Below are 17,104 nucleotides of genomic sequence, written 5' to 3'. Positions count from 1 at the left end.
TGCCCTTAGTGGGAACCGAACCCGGGTCTCTCTGGACCACAGGCTGACGGTCTAACCATTGAGCCAAACCAGCCAGGGCTATAGTTCTTTTTTAAAAAATATATTTTATTGATATTTTAGAGAGAGGAAGGGAGAAAGAGAAACATCAGTGTGAGAGAGAAACATGGATCAGCTGCCTCCTGCATGCCCCCTACTGGGGATCAAGCCCACAACCCGGATATATGCCCTGACCAGGAATCAAACTGAGACCTCTCAGTCCATGGGATACGCTCAATCCACTAAGCCATACCGGCCAGGCAAAAATATATAGTTCTTAAGTAGTTCAGAATCTTGACCAATTCCTTTTGCATGGGAGGATATTTTTCCCATTTCTTACTTTTTATAATTATTTAAGGTACTACGTACCTGATACTTATTTTTTTAATTGTACAAAAAATGTACAGTGAAAAGTCTTCTCACCTTTGTGTCCTACATTTCCCTCGCCAAGGCAGCCACTATTGCTCCTAAGTATCTTCCCAAAGACACTCTCTACATGAACAAGATTGAGTCTATACACCCAGGTAGACAGAAAGCTATCTCCCTTTTATTTTTATACAAGTGGCAGCATATCATAAACAACGATCTGTCCTGGAGTCATCACTTAACCTCCAAAGTGGAATTCATGACACTTGAAGGCATATAGAGTAGAACATTGAGTAAGAGAGGTCCTTCATGAAGACCGCCTAAGGAAACACCAGCTTCTCTAGGGCCGTATATTCATGAACTGTATATTCCTACATATCTTGTATGATAGAAGTTTGCTAAATTGAAAGAATAATTTGGCTCAGAGTCCAGCAATATCTTATTTATATAGAGTATTGATCTGTAGAAAGATTATATAGATTATTGATGTATACAATCTTTAAATGGAATCTAATTGTAACTAAGTAAGAGTTAAAGCAAAGCCTGTGTATGATACTACTTTCCTGTGAAATCCAGTATATAAAGATTATTGCCCAAGGCTGTATTTAGATTTTACTGTAAAATTCTTTTGTGTGTGTGTGAATACGAAATCTTAGTATCTCTTTTTCTTTTCTACAGAACTGGCAAGGGAACTGAATTTTTCAGTGGATGAAATCAATCAAATACGTGTGGAAAATCCAAATTCTTTAATTTCTCAAAGCTTCATGTTATTAAAAAAATGGGTTACCAGAGACGGAAAAAATGCTACAAGTATGCTGAAATTATATTACTTGGACTTTCAAAACTGCATATATCCAATATTTTTGATAAGCCTACTTACTATTAATAAAATCAGAGTAATCATAAAGTAATAGCAAGCCTTTTGAAATTATATTTCTTTAATTTAGTGCAAATATTCTAACCTTCTATCTTTAGGAAGCTTTCAGAAAGTGAGTGGTAGGGAATATTTTACACCTTTGTCTGTAGTTCTGCCTGTGACCATCAAAAATGAAAATAGAATTTTAGCTGTTAAGTCAGGGGCTGTAGGCAAACACTCTGAAGTCACTGCTGTGGTCAAAGATGAATGTTCAGGGAAGTGGAGAGGAAAATCGGATCAAATTAGGGGATCTAATCATTGTATTCAGTTTGTCGTGACGGAATTCTCTAATATTGTTGGGTTTTGTTTGTTGTGGGTGGAAGGGGTGGGGTGCTTCCTATGACAAGTGTCAACCACGACAATGTGGAATAAGTTATTGTGGGGTTGCCTGGGTCAGAAAGTCATTAAGTTGCTAAGCATGACATATGAGGGCGACCTATTTTTGGCAGTCTAAAGGGAGAGGAACACGTTTAAAATTGTATTAGATCCCCTTATAACTAAAAGGAGTTTAGCTGTGTTTTAGCGCCTCTGCTCCGCTGACATGAAACACAGCTTCATAGGGTGGTTCTACAGCCCCTGCCCTGTCTCCCCTGTAGGGGCAGGTTTTCAAGCTGCCTGAGGAAGGGCTAAAATGCCAGCAGGGTTGCAAAAGCCGTGCCTTTGTGTGGATATTGTGATGACTAGGAGAAAATAATTTCATCGGATTTTCAACCTTTTTTTTTTCCCTCTTTTTTCAGCTGATGCCTTAACTTCGGTCTTGACAAAAATTAATCGAATAGATATAGTGACTCTGCTAGAAGGACCAATATTTGATTATGGAAATATTTCAGGCACCAGAAGTTTTGCAGATGAGAACAATGTTTTCCATGACCCTGTTGATGGTAATTGAATTCAGTGTTCATATTTATTTAGTCATTTGATAAAATCTAAAAGTGCAGTAAAACAAAGCAGTCTGTTAAAACCAGCTAAATGGTGATTTGCTTGACTTAATTTCTCATTTTCACAGCACTTTCTCTGCTAGAGTCTGCAAATATATACTCTGATAGACCAAATGATAAATGTCTGTTGTGTAAAACAAAAAATTAGGCATAAAAGCATAAGTTAGCTGAAAGAATTCTATTTCAAATATTTTATGTGACCAAATGGGAAAAAAAATTAATATCTAGAGAATGCATTGCTTTTGTCATTTTCACCTTAATCTTGAAAATTAGTGAACTGGTTTATATGTAGGTAAAACCAAATTGTGAACTGTTTTACCAAGTAAATAAGATATTAATTAGGTCAAGTTTAAGCATATAATATACAAATTGTTAAGTAAAATGCTGAGTTACTGTTTTGGGACCAACTATTTAATCATGCACTGAAAATATCTAATGTATCATTCAAAAAAGTGTTTGTTATTTAGCATCATTATAACTTCATGTGCTATTTGTTTGGAAAAAAACCCTATTTGATCTATTGTTTATAAAGGGCAGCACACTTTCTAACTCAGTGAGCATAGATGTCTGTAAAACATAAGAATTTCTCTTTTACATTAGCTCAATTTAGATAATATTGTTATTTTTCCTTCATTATGTAAATTTGGGCTTTTTTCATCAAAGTATTAAGAGAAGTATAACAAATGGCTCATGTGTTCTAAATGCTGGTCTTCCTTCACAAACGGAATTTATTTCTATAATGAATTTCAAGTAAAAAAAATGTCAATGATGGTGGGGAGGCAGGAAGAAGAACTGGGGATATTTTTCCACTATCACATTTTGAAAAATAAGGTGATTTCCCCCCCCCAGTTTTAAACTGAAAAAGTCAGAGTAACAAGAATCATTAACTTCCAATTCTGCATCTTATGTGACAAAAGATGTCAAAGTCGACAGAAAATTTAAAGCATACCTTGTTATCCACATAACATAAGCATGATGGGTAATAATGTCAAAAGTGGTTTCTTTTTAAGTTTATAGACTCCGTAAAACCTTGGGGGAAAGCTCTCTTCAAGGCATTATCTTATATTGGCAACCAAACCCCTTTTGCCCTAAAGACACACCACTGTTATATCAAATTATGAATTGCTGCCAAGTTGCAGTTTATAGAATCTTTTAATATTCCTTAGTGGAAAAGAATTTTAAGCACAGTAGCTGCAATAAACAAGATCACCAGAAAACAATGCTATTCAGTGGAACTGAAAGCTGCATTTAACACTTTAAACATTATTAAATAAATTCGCACGGGCTTTTTGTTGCTACGTCTTAATATTTTATAGTTTTTATTTTAAAAATTCTTAAGGAAATTTAGGAATATATATACGAAATAATTTCACTTGTGCAGATTGTAAAGTCAGCTCATTTTACCCAGCTTTTCAACAAGATTGTGGCTTATAGGTGACCATATAGGAAACTGTTCGCTTACCTGTAGTGATTTGAATTTACAACGAAAGCTAGGTTGGTATTTATCTTGGATTGATGGAAAAAATAGGCTTTAGTTTTTAGGTTAATAATTCAGAAAATGTGCTTGGTTGCCTTTTTTTTCCCTGTCTCTCCTCTTGGTTGAAATCCTGTAAAACTTCCTTTCCTCACCATGACCAGACCATTGTTGACTTTTCTCTCTGCTCAAGGAGAAAAATACTCCCTTAGTCCGTGCAGCCAAGTTTAAAGCAAGAGGACTGTCCCCTCCGTCCCCTTTGTGTAATCTGGCTAATAAACTTCTGTCGTAGCCTTGTCATGAATACTCAGAGCTCTTTGCAAATGGTTTTCCTCCTGTCTCTGTTGTGTGTCATTTCTTTTTTCTCTTTATTTGATTCATGGTTCTGAGTGGACCCTTGTCACCAAGTTCACCACAACCTCCATGTATACCACAGCCCAGTCATCCGGACTTTCCATGGAGTCTTTTCTACTTTGTCTGCTTTTTCAATCCTTTTCCTAACATCTTTTTAGATTTTTTTCTCCAATGCTGCTGCTCCAAAATCTAATAATCATTTCTTTCCAAAGATTACATCTTTTTTTTTTATTTGCTATAAATTTCATATGAAATAAGTAAAAATTAGAGTTGGGTAGAATCGCTCATATGCACAGTTCTTAAAATAAGTTATAAGTAACCATAAAAAAATGTTTTCTTGTGGCTTGCTGTATTTAGTCCACCACAATATGGATTTTATATCCTAAAAGTTGAAAGATAATAAATTTGGCCATGGAATAAATGTATCTTATATAATGACAAATAACTTTATATTGGATTAAATTAGTCTGTGTATTAAGTTATTGTATTAAAATTACCAAAATTAATAGAAACTATATTTTAATTAATATTCTGTTTTATTATAGTTTGCACTAGTGTTTTATTTTATTGTATTACATTTAATTGAACTAAACCAATAAATTTATCATTCTGTAATTCATCATACATTTTCATACCTAATATAATTTAAGTTATTCCACGTGTTTTTGTTTGATGTGCTCTTAATTCATTCCAGTCAGTCCAAATGTACTGTCTTCCATAGGTTATCCTTCCCTCCAAGTGGAACTGGAAACTCCCACAGGGTTGCACTACACACCACCCACCCCTTTCCAGCAAGATGATTATTTTAGTGATCTCTCTAGCATAGACTCTGCCCTTAGAACCCCCAGTAGACTGAGTGATGGGCTAGTGCCTTCCCGGGGAAACGTAGAACACTCAGATGGACCTCCAGTCGTAACTGCAGAAGACACTTCCTTAGAAGACAGCAAACTTGAAGACTCAATGCCTATAACAGACATGCCCGAAGCAGTCGATGTAGATGAGAGCCAGTTGGAGAATGTGTGTCTGAGTGAGTATCCTCAGTACCTTGGAAGTATGGCTGGGGTCCCAAAAGATGTTAAACCAACAGAGCCATTGAAACATACTAGAAAAGTAAGAGTAAGCTCTGAGCAGCAAGAGAAAGGAAAATCTGGTCCTGATGAGGAGATGACAGAAGAAAAACTCAGATCTCTATTTGAGGACATTCAACTTGAAGAAGGAGTAGAGTCTGAGGAGATGACAGAAGAAAAAGTACAGGCTATCCTTAAACGTGTTCAGCAAGCAGAACTGGAAATGTCTTCAATTACAGGTTGGCAGAACGAGACAAGTGGAAACCTTGAGTCCCCAGCTCAAGCTCGAAGAATAACTGGTGGGTTGCTAGATCGGCTGGATGACAGGTATGGCTGTTTCAGAAAAGGGAAATTGAAACAGGTTCCATGTTAATAGTTTATTTTAAATATGCTTTTTAGCAATGACTCTTTTTCTACATGATTATTCTAGTTTGGGGATAAGACTGCTCATTTGGAAAAGGAAAATTACATTAAACATGTTTTTATTGATTTTTTAGAGAGAGTGAAACATTGATCAGCTGCCTCCTGCAACCCAGGACCTCTCAGTCCACTGAGTCACACTGCCTGGGCTCAACTATAATTCTTAAAACTATTGACAGTTTTAAGTAAATGCAGTAAAATGCAAAAAGTTTTACATACATGCCACAGGTTTATGTGTTTTTTACTTTAGAAGACTACTCTTTACTAGTTTATTACTCTTTTCACAGAGCCAGTAATTAATGCTCATTCAAAATAACGTAATAAATAAAATTCCAAGTCTTTTAAAGAAATATAAACATTTCTATTATTTCTTGACTGCATACATATGTATGCTTATTATGCAAATTTTAAAAATACAGATTAATAAATATCAACGTAACCCCACAATCTAGCAGTAACCATCATTAATATTTTGTGGATTTCTTTTACATGCATTTTTTTAAATGTCTTAATATAGAAAATGCAGAGAAGGAAAGACATTTTATATAATATCCTTTCTTTTTTCTACATGAGTGTTTTAAATGGTTTGCAACATAATATATGTAATTTCTTATCCCAAATAATACTGTCATGAGAGAAATTTGTTTATACCCAATATAATTCCCTAATTACAATCTGGTTCTTTTTATAGAGCCTTACTCTAGAAAGGTGGAAGTTTAATGTCCTCCAGACATTGGTTCAAATCTCACCATCATTAGGTCTGCACTTTGTGACTCTGGATGAATTTCTAAGCTCCAAAAATGCCACTTGAATCCGTTTTAAAAAGAAGAATGACTCCTTTCCTCAAACAGGTGTATAGCTTGAAAAAGAAAGCATGTAGAATGAATACCAAATAATTGGTACAAATAGTCCCTTAGTAACAGTTGACATTTTTTTGTACACATCAGACTAAAATATATTTTACTTCAAAGGCCAACTTATTTCATAACCAAATTTAATATTTCATATTACTAAGCTTCTTGCTCCATAAAAATTCCCAAAGATGGAGTTTTCAAAACTCCTTTTACAGATTGGTAGCTTAATGACTTCTGTGTTCACCCTGCCAAGTGACAGTCACAAAGACAACAAAGTTTGATTCTATATTCAGATAGAGTCACATAATTTATTGCTGTATAGCAAGAAACAGACTTAGCTGTATTGTAGAATCTTCACAGTATGCTGGGGCTCTTTGTCCTTACACATACAGAATAGGGCAGCGGTTCTCAACCTGTGGGGTTGTGACCCCTTTGGGGGTTGAATGACCCTTTCACTAGGGGTCACCTAAGATATAACGGTAGCAAAATTACAGTTATGAAGTAGCAACGAAAATAATTTTATGATTGGGGGTCACCACAACATGAGCTGTATTAAAAGGTCGTGGCATTAGGAAGGTTGAAAACCACTGGAATAGGGTGTGCTATGTACATATTTTTATAACTGTTTAGATCATCAATTTGATTATAAACATATATACATGTTATAAGAAATTGCGCTAGTAATTGCCTTCAGAATTCTACAGGTAACAAGCAAAGAAACAAAATAGTATACATACAAGCTACAAAATAAAATTCTATACCGGAACTAGTAAAAATAAGAAACCAATTTTTAAAAGTATTGGAAGGGAAGGATTTTTACTAGTTGAAAGAAGTCGTCCTCACAGGAAGTAGAAGCAGTGGGTGAGCACCAACACCCCGATCACCCGTGAGGTCGGCAGCAGTCAGGAGCGGAGAAAGATGCCAGCCACGTAAGGGCATGACTGCTGGAAGTCATGGTGGCAGGGATCTCAGTTGGATACACATAGAAAGACTGGAATTGGGGATGCCAGAGCTCTCGTCACGGGAATTCACTTATCAGCAGTGTTTTCACTGGTGATATAAAAGCACTTTGAGATGTCCTGCTCTTTTAAGTTAGTGGGTCTGGAACTCTGAGCGGTCCATGAAGGGCTCAAGATTACTTTTTAAGATATAGAAGCCAAGGGACTCTAGCAGTGCAATTAAACAAAACACCACAACAGCACAGCCGGGCTGGGAGCTGGAGGGGCTGCCTGGAACCTCCCCACCCCCACCAGTGCCCCTCACAGTTTTCAGGCCTTTCTCTTTTATGCCTTTAAAGGTAGCTCAAAATATAGTAAAAATTTAGACCTTCTGAAGCCCATTTTCAGCCATGTTACTACTGTAAATTTCTACATTTTACCTTTTGCAGCCCAGACCAATGTAGAGATTCCATTACCTCATATCTGAAAGGAGAACCTGGGAAATTTGAAGCTAATGGGAACCATGCAGAAGTCACTCCAGAAGCAAAGATGAAATCTTACTTTCCAGAACCCCAAAATGATATAGGAAAACAGAGTACTAAGGAAACTCTGAAACCAAAACTGCACGGATACGGTCGTGTGGAGGAGCCGGCCTCATCACTAGCAGCATATCAGAAGTCTCTGGAAGACACCAGCAAGTTTGTAATAGAAGAGCCTAAACCCTGTGTGCCTGTCAGTATGAAAAAGACGAGTAGGACTTCTCCTGCAGATGGCAAGCCAAGGCTCAACCTCCACGAAGAAGAGGGGTCCAGTGGGTCTGAGCCAAAGGTATGTCATCTAGTTTCTCCGAATGCTGTCCTTTAAACTGAAAGAACGGGCGCTTTGCTTCTTTTGATTAATGTCGAAGCATCTGACACAAGGTTCTTTACTGTTTCCAAATTATAAATGCGTGATCGAAAATTGTAACTCTAATGTTGGGGATAAAGAAAGTACTGAGTAAAACTTAAGTAAGCTCTTTGATCATACCTTCATTCGTAGAGTAGGGGAAAAAAGCATCTCGTTAGCTGTTTTTCGGGAGGGAAAAGAACTGTAGAGATGTTAAGTAACCAATTTAAGGTCCAGTATTATTTTGCCTGGGATTTGGGCTTCCTAAATCCCAATTCAGTCTTCTTCTTATAATACAAGGAGGGCAATTGTTCTGACTCTTTCTGGTTCTTTTGCACAATTTCAAGAGTTTATAGCATGCGACCCATCAAAAAGTTCTATCCTGTAAAGTCTGTTGTCTGAAAGTGTGTTTTAAAAATTGAAGGAATGTAATTCCCAAGCCTAAAATGAGGTGTATATATTACCACTGTTGGTTGACAGCATTTAAAAATATAAAAATTATTAAAATGATACTTCTAACTTTACATCTAAGTTGATCATTATTTTAATATTTTAAAATAATTTTAAAACCTACCACCAAATTGTTTGCTCTTTGTACTTACCGTGTTTTTGTGGTACCGTCTGATAGCCTTTTTATTTGTTGAGGTTTATCATCTTTAGATATTTTAAACAGTTAAATTGAAATTATGACTCAGATGGATGTAAGAAATAAAAATCAGCTCTATTTTGTACATTTTTTATTTTTGCTCTCAAATTTTCTGTTTTTCTATGAACTCAGCAATAGACAAAGATGGAAAGTTATACATGTTTGGAATAGTTTTAGGAAGAATGGCAAGTGCTACATCTAGTTTACTTAAGACCTACTACAAGTTTTAGGTAGAAAAACATTTTGTCAAATAATGAGTCCATGATTAATTTGAGGCTTAAAAAAATGTATAAACTCCCAATCACTCAGAAGCTAATTGTCAGCTTATCAACTAATCATATCCTCTCCTCCTTTCTGCAGACTACATTCTGACCATTCACCTGCTTGTTAGGAGGGAGAGTGGGAGGAAGTAAAATTGTCAGGTCTTTCTTTCATTTTCTTCCTGTCAAGTGTGGTTTTCAATATCAATTTCTGTCATTCAGCTAACCCTTAGTATATGTAAGCAGTATGACCTTGAATAGAATGTTCCCTTTCAAAATGAGGCCACAAAATATAGAGAGAATCAATAACATCCTGATGTTTTAATTATGCCTATCAATAGAAATTTCTGAAATCAAATTATAAATATAAATAAGCACTTCTATGTACGTCCAGACTGGTTATTGGGGAACCAGGGAGAAGACATAGAGGGTTTAAAAACAAAAGTCTTAACCCTGGAAGGAAACTCAGTTGAGTTCATCAGTAATGGAAAGTATTACTAGTAGAAATATTTGAAAAATGAGTTTATGCCTTTGGTATTGATGACTGGTCCTACGCCAATCCATACAGGCTTTATGAGCATCAAGATTCATAATAGGAGTTCAAGTTTCTGGTAGGTCTGAGCCTGATCTCACAGGAAATCCAAAGATGTTCAGGACCGGACTTCTGTGGCTAGGCCATAGTACAGTAGCAACCAACTAGGTCATCTGATGTATGATTTCAGAAAACAGCCCCCTTTTTGTTCCCTAAATAATTAGGTCAAAAGTCCGGGTGCAGCTCTTACACGGATGACTACCTGCTGTTACAAGGTAAAATTCTGCTATTTTCTGCCTCTTTCTATGCAGTGACCCATGGCGATGACTAGAGAAAATTCCATTTGGCCTCTTAGTTAACCCTTTTTACCAAGTCCTAGAGAATTCTCTAAAGGGGTCCTGATGAGATCCCACTACCACTTTCCCTGTACCCTTTACCTTAAGATTATCATAGACTCCAGGAAGAGTAGAAACTAAAACATTGGCCAAATGGCCACTTTTTCTTTATGCAAGGGGCTGCTCTCAGGTGATTCCCGATAGGATTATGATGATTGACATCTAGATTTTTTGTTAGTGTTTTTAAAGTTACCCAAGTGAAAACTGTTCCCCAGTTAATGATTCTGCATACAGTTAATTCAGACTGAATTCTTTTGCCTCATCTAATCTAATCCCTGAATGCTGATTGGCACTTCCTTTCTTTCACAATATGAATTCTTCTTACCTTCTTCTGCCTTTTTGAGCCATTGCAGGGCCTCTTTTCACAATATGAGGTCATTTTAAGTGTCCTGAATATATGGTCCTTTTCTAAGAAGCTGTAAAGGAAACTTAGCAACCAGTATCTTCACAAGGAGGACAAAACTGTTTCCATTTGACACCATGTTATTCAGTAGAATATTTTGTTCAGATGAAATGTCCTACAAAGTCAAGGTTGATATTATATTTTTATGTATTGGTTAAATTTACCTTTGGTGAAAATAGCCTACTTTATTATCTATTTGACTAACATTTCATAAATCAATTTAGCTAGCACATATATCTCCCGTAACAATTTTACTTGTGTGTTGTTGTTGTTTTCTATTACCAATACTGCTGTTGAATTTTCTAATGGGTATTAACTACAACTTCTAACTCCGGGACTCTCAGATTTGAGGTAACTACTAAACTTAGTAAAAAAATATCAGAATTTCATCATTAAATTTATAAATAAAATTGTTCAGTAAATACTCTTCACCATGACATTTAATTAGAAGCCAAAGGTATTTTTCCCTTTGAATTATGAACTGTTTGCCACTTAGTAGTTTTTCCATATTCCTATCCTTATTGCCTAAAAGTTAATGTTTATGTAATTACTATATTCTGCCTGTACCATATTCTTGTCTGTCAAATGTTTTCTCTATTCTAATTTCATATCAGTTCTTTAAAATAAGACTCCAAGCTTTGGCATGTTTTATATTATTCCTTCATTCATTTGAATAAATTCTGAGTACCACTTATGTGTTAGTACCAATTACACTGATATAAATTCTTAACTTTTTATAACATTCAAACTAAATTTTGATAAAGTTGTCAAATCTGACCAAAATTGCATAAAATATTTTTCTGTAGAGCAAGTGAAATGTGGCCTGAACTATAAGATTATCCATTTAAGTCAAATGTATACAGATTTAATGCTAGTTTAAAAATTAATATTTTCTTCAAACTAAATAATTAGTAGCATGTATTTTCTGATGCCAAATGTCTCTACAATTATCATTTAATTACCTTGGTCTTTATCATATATATGCAGGTAAAAATCAAGGTAATTAAATATATATCTATATATACAGAGTAATTTCACTTATAATCCTTTTAAAAATTTTCTTTCACTGAAGTTTTTTTTAAAGATTCTCACAAATATACATCATGATTTTCCTTGGTGTGGGGGGCAGGGCAGTGAGTAAAAGTAGTTCTTTTATGATTTCCCTTCTCAGAATGTCTTTTATTTTAAATGTGATGGTAAAATTATGCTAAAAATACATTTATTAGGACTTGAGAAACAGTGAGAGTGATTCAAGTTCAGAGGAGGAACGGAGAGTCACTACCCGAGTTATCCGCCGGCGTTTGATTATAAAGGTATCCTGTAGCCGGGTCGTCATGGAGCATTGATTGCTCTATTACTAGAAAGTCCTTTCTTGTGGTTTTGAAAATTCAGCATGCTTGATAACTAAATGGCTCTTTATATGTTTGTTTGCACATTTGGGAGTTTATAAAAACAACAAATAGGAGAAAATCCTGTTGCTTGGTAGTGAAGGTCTGTCTAGGCCTGTGTTTGACATGTGGCAGTTGTACTTTTATCTGAGAATTCTTGGGAATGGTATCCTGCTTTCCCTGGAGAAGTGTTTTATGTGTGAACAAAGATTCTGTGTTCAACTGAAATCTCAGAGGCTATAAGGACGTATGAGGTAAGAGGAAGAAAGAGATTAGGAGAATTACAAGGCTTCCTCCTCAGTCTCAGATTCCTACCATCTTAACAGTTTTGTGGTTGTTTTTTATTTTTTAGAGAGAAAGGAAGGGAGATCCCCCTACTGGGGATCAAGCCCGCAGCCCGGGCATGTGCCCCGACTGGGAATCGAACCAGGACTGCTCAGTCCATGGGAGGATGCTCAATCCACTGAGCCACACCAGCTGGGCCTGCCTTAACAGTTTTTAAGTGAAAAGTAGTTCTTAATCAATTAGTGACTGAGAATGTTGATGTTACAGCCTGGATATATGTGACATAATGCAAATCAAACAAAACCTTATAAAATAGGTTTTTTAAAATTAAATTTATTGGGATGACAGGCACACAATGCAATATACTGATGATTTATCATAGAATTATATACTTGAAACCTATATAATTTTATTAACCAATGTCACCCCAATAAAAGAAATTGGTTTTTAACTTGATAAAAACACAACCTGGTTTCTTATTTTGTTTTTTGATTTTCATTTTTGTTTTTTTTTTGTTTTTTTTTTAATCCTCACCCAAGGATATTTTTCCATTTTTTGTACAGATAGAGTGGGAGGGAGAGAGAGGAAGAGAGAGAGAGTGAGAGAAACATCGACGTGAAGTGACACATCGAGTGGCTGCCACCCGCACGACCAACCAGGGCCGGGGACAAACTGCAACCGAGGTACATGCCCTTAGCGGGAACCGAACCCGGGTCTCTCCAGACCACAGGCCGACGCTCTAACCACTGAGCCAAACCGGCCAGGGCTGATTTTCATTTTTTATATTAAAGTATAGGAAGCAATTTTAACTGGAAGTGAAACCTAATTTCACCTGATACAGCACAGTTGCACAGTGAATAAATCTTGATTTCCCCTACAAAGGCCTTTGGAAGCACTGACCTTATGCTTGGTAAGGTCCAGCAGAATGTTTCTCACAGTCTGCTGCTTGTCTTTGTTACTGTCTTTAGAGATCTTCCTTGAGGTTAAAATAATTGAGTGCAGAGAGAGAAGTAGGAAGCTGTTTTCAGTGCACAGGCCTCTGAATGGTTGGCAGCTCTAGAAAGAAGGGAAGGGAAATATCTACTGAAAACCATTTATCAAACTTACCAACCGTTTCTAAAGTGTCAGGAGACCCAACAGAGAGCAGAGATGTTGGCTTAGGTTTCCAAAACTTCTTAATCCTGCTGCTTGTACTTTTCATGTAGATCAATTAAAAAGAAGAAAATCTGCTCAAGTACAGCTTTTCAAAGACACTGGAAACATTAGAGAAGAAAATAAGTTCTTATCTAAATCTTAAATTATCCCCCAATCAGCCTTGAACTCAATAGGGAGCTATCAAAAAACAAAAACAAAAAACCAAAGAACCCATGAGTCACTTCTTTGAAAATGTCATATAGGCAAGCCAAATTACTTATTGGTATTAGCTTATTGGCAAGTATTCAACCTGCTATCCATAAAAACCTCATAATCACTTCCCATATGTTCCTGGAATTAGAGGAAAGAAATAATTCAGTTTTCTGAAGGAGGTAAAGCCATACCCTTTGCTCAGACTTTGCTATTTCCATAATCAATGTCTTCAAGAAATGGTACTTTAAAGTGAAATGTCTAGAAAAAGTACACCAAATGTAGTATAACTTGCTTCTTATGCTTAACATATGACATGTTCATGTTGCATGCAAGTCCACCTTACTCCTTAATAAAAACTGCCTATTATAGAAGCTGACTCTTCTTTATACAGGGCTGGGCAAAAGTAGGTTTACTGTTGTAATAAAAATAAATAATACAAAAAAAGACTCTGTGTTTCCCATACTCACAACTGCACATCTACCTTTGCCCACCCCTGTATAGGACAGAAGAACAAACAATCCTGCAAAAAAATTGGGAGAGCAGAGAGTAAAGAAATACATTTCTGAAGAATACAAAAACAAAATAGTACCACCAAACCCCCCACAAGTCAGTGACAATGATTTTTGTTCTCTTAGCATTCTACATGCATTATGAAGATAGCTTTTGTTAGTATGTGTTTGAGCTTAATATTATAATTAATTATATAATAATTAACTTTTTTTATTAATGCCTTAAGTTTAAAAGACCAAAATGTACTATGATGTTGTAGGCTTCAAAAACAGAGGAGTTGTTCTTCCCAAATCCCTACTTCTTGAAGTCGGTGTAATTTTAGAGAGGTTGGGTTGAATCATCAGAGAATGGGTTTTATTACAGGGGAAAAGCATTGTGTAAACAATGAATCACTCAAATAAGCTTTGAGAACTGTCTTTTATATGTGACAGAAATCAAAGAATAGCTATAATTATAATTGGAAACTATAGGTATAACAAAAATATAAGTTATATAGAGGAGAATCTTTCAGGTTAGTGTTTTTGGGGCAGCTGAAAAGGGTCACGTCTACTGCCTTTTCTCTTTACTCCTATGTTAGCGTCTTTGCAATGTAAAAGCTCGACACTACAGTTATATATGGCAAATGTGACATGGGAACTATCTCTGTCAAAAACAAAATGAGAATGTTAGGCCCTAAAGGAATCATCAATAATAAAATCACTTCTATTACGGAGGATTGGAAACAAGTTGATTTAATCAGAGTCACAGCAGGGCAGTAGCTGTTCTGGGACCAGAACCTAATCCCTAGCCTTTCAGTGAAGTGTTTCCTTCCTGTTTTCTTCCATAATACTATATTCTTTCTCTTCTAGAGCAAGTGAAAAAGAAATAACTTGTCCTAGACTAAATTAGGCACTTGGTCATTTAGACCTTTCCAAGTGGCATAGGAAAGGGCACCATTGTGCTATCTTTCCTGAAAAATGTGTGATGGAGCTGGAATGCTAGGAATTTGACCTACTTCAAGAAGGCTCTCCAACCTTGGACTAACCCAACATATTTATACTGTTTGCCACTTAAGTGTCGATGGTGTGCTTAAGATTCCATTACCACAAGTCTGGGTAAATCTGTCTTCTCAGCCATTCAATTTGTATCAGTGAGTTGAAAGTATAATTTTAAAATCGCTAAGGAATGAGTCAAATTAACAAATTCCATTTATTTGGGGATCTTTTAAATTGTATTAACATATTCACTTATTTCTATATAATTTGATATCACAGTGGTTTCAAATGCTTGAAAGCAGTTTAAGTAAATTAACCAGTCCTATGAGCTTGTTTTACATTGATTAGAAAAGTAATAAGTTTAGACCAACTCACAGCCAAACTACTGTGAAGTTTGGTAAGATTCAGCTAACTGAATTTTCACTAGATAGTTCACCTGTATTTTTATGTCTGCTTTTGAAATGAGTTTATATGTATGTTTTCCCCAAACAAAGCAATTCAAAAGTATATAAAGTGTGTGGAGGTGGAAGAGGGCATAGAGGTGATAAGTGGTTACGGAAAGGAAAAAAAGTACATCAAGTTTGATGTACCCATTCCATTGCCCAGCAGAAACCATGGTTCATGAGCTTCAGATTGTTTTTCTGTACCTATATCAGTATGTACATGTACAACATCCTTAGCAAGTGTGTTTCTCAGAACAGAACAATGTGTTATACTATATATTGCTTAGTAACTTGCTAAGTTATGTGTGTGCCATATATATGATATCCACCCCATTTTTTGGAAAGTGTTATATATTTTATTTTTCTCCTCACCATTTATCCCCCTATACACTCTTCCATCACCACACTGTTGTCCGTGTCCATGAGTTGTTTTTTTCCTCAGTCCCTCCATGCCCCCTGCCTCTCTAAGAGGAAAGTTGAAGTTTGAATGTTGTATACATCAAAGCAAATTGGTCTATTTTATATAGTTAATTATTCTTTCATTATATTCAAAAATTCAAGGAGAAAGGAATAGAAATTATAAAATGCAATGCTTCAGCAGGGATTAAAGGGAAGTACAGTTAGTTCATTAAGATGGCCACCAGGGATGATACTGTAACACCATATGTTCAGTAATCTTCCTTTGAAATACACAAGAAAAAGGTGTGTGTTGGTGACCGGGGAAGGGGGTGTGTTGCTAAAAATAATGCCATCAACAAGACCAGAGGGGGAATTTTGTTTACTTAAAAGTGCAAACTGTTTTCAAGAACTTTAGAAACTAATTAGAGGTTATTTTCTCTCATTAAAGGGAGGTCCCAAAGATGTCTCTACTATATTTGACAAAATTTTAAATGGATGATTTTTTTTTTTAATGAACCTACTGCCTTTCTTATCTATCTAATCTACTTTAATGAGTTTTTCCACAATCAGACAACTTATTTTGGCCTCATTATAGCACTAATTTGTCTATATTAAATGGCCACTTAAGATTAAGAGATAAACTTTGAATTATACATAAACAGTATGAATTTTCAGTAGGAAACAATGAAAATGCCTACATACCAGAGTAGATCTCAGCAACCTACATGTATTCACCATATACTTATAAAATATACCTACTTCACATTTCTTTCAGAGACTGTCCAAAAAAATTAAAAATTGGCATCTTTCACCACAAAAGAGTCCATTCATGATATATTCTATTTTGCTGGATTTTCTAACACTCTAAGAGCTGGACATTTCCAAGTGTTTGCTCAGAATTATTTCATTTATTCATATTTAAACTATAGTGAAATCTTTCATGATCTTGTATTAGCTTTTCTACTGTTTTATACATTTACTTTTAAAATAAAATGTTTTTTCCAAATATATGACACCAACCATATTAACTATAAATAACACTCCCATAAAAACTTACTGCAGCTTTTAGTCATGAGACTGCTCCATCTTTCCAATTTCCCTCCCTCTGTTAACTGTGCTAATTGAAACTAAGCATAAGCAAGATTCAAGGTGAACTAAACATGAGCAGCAAGAAACATCTTTTATTTTCATCCACCTCCATACCACAGTGAGGTAAGAGAGTCCTATGTCCCACACAATGTTATGACCTATGAGTCCCAGTCTTTAAGAGTACA

General features: G+C 35.6%; 1 protein-coding gene across 4 annotated transcripts in view; it reads left to right on the top strand.

The window, feature by feature from the left end:
* ANK3 (ankyrin 3) overlaps positions 1–17,104 on the top strand; it is a 611,274-nt gene that overhangs the window by 579,686 nt on the left and 14,484 nt on the right. For 3 of the 4 annotated variants that reach the window (XM_036265485.1, XM_036265484.1, XM_036265482.1), the window contains 5 exons: positions 1,081–1,212; positions 2,056–2,199; positions 4,806–5,111; positions 5,391–5,478; positions 7,813–8,191. In XM_036265485.1, the coding sequence (XP_036121378.1) occupies positions 1,081–1,212; positions 2,056–2,199; positions 4,806–5,111; positions 5,391–5,478; positions 7,813–8,191 (1,049 nt within the window). The remainder of the gene's footprint in view (positions 1–1,080; positions 1,213–2,055; positions 2,200–4,805; positions 5,112–5,390; positions 5,479–7,812; positions 8,192–17,104) is intronic. The other variant, XM_036265481.1, reaches the window with a different exon arrangement.

This window comes from Molossus molossus, unplaced genomic scaffold, assembly GCF_014108415.1.
Source record: "Molossus molossus isolate mMolMol1 unplaced genomic scaffold, mMolMol1.p scaffold_m16_p_17, whole genome shotgun sequence".
Taxonomy (NCBI): domain Eukaryota; kingdom Metazoa; phylum Chordata; class Mammalia; order Chiroptera; family Molossidae; genus Molossus; species Molossus molossus.
This window is presented reverse-complemented; position numbering and strand designations above follow the sequence as displayed.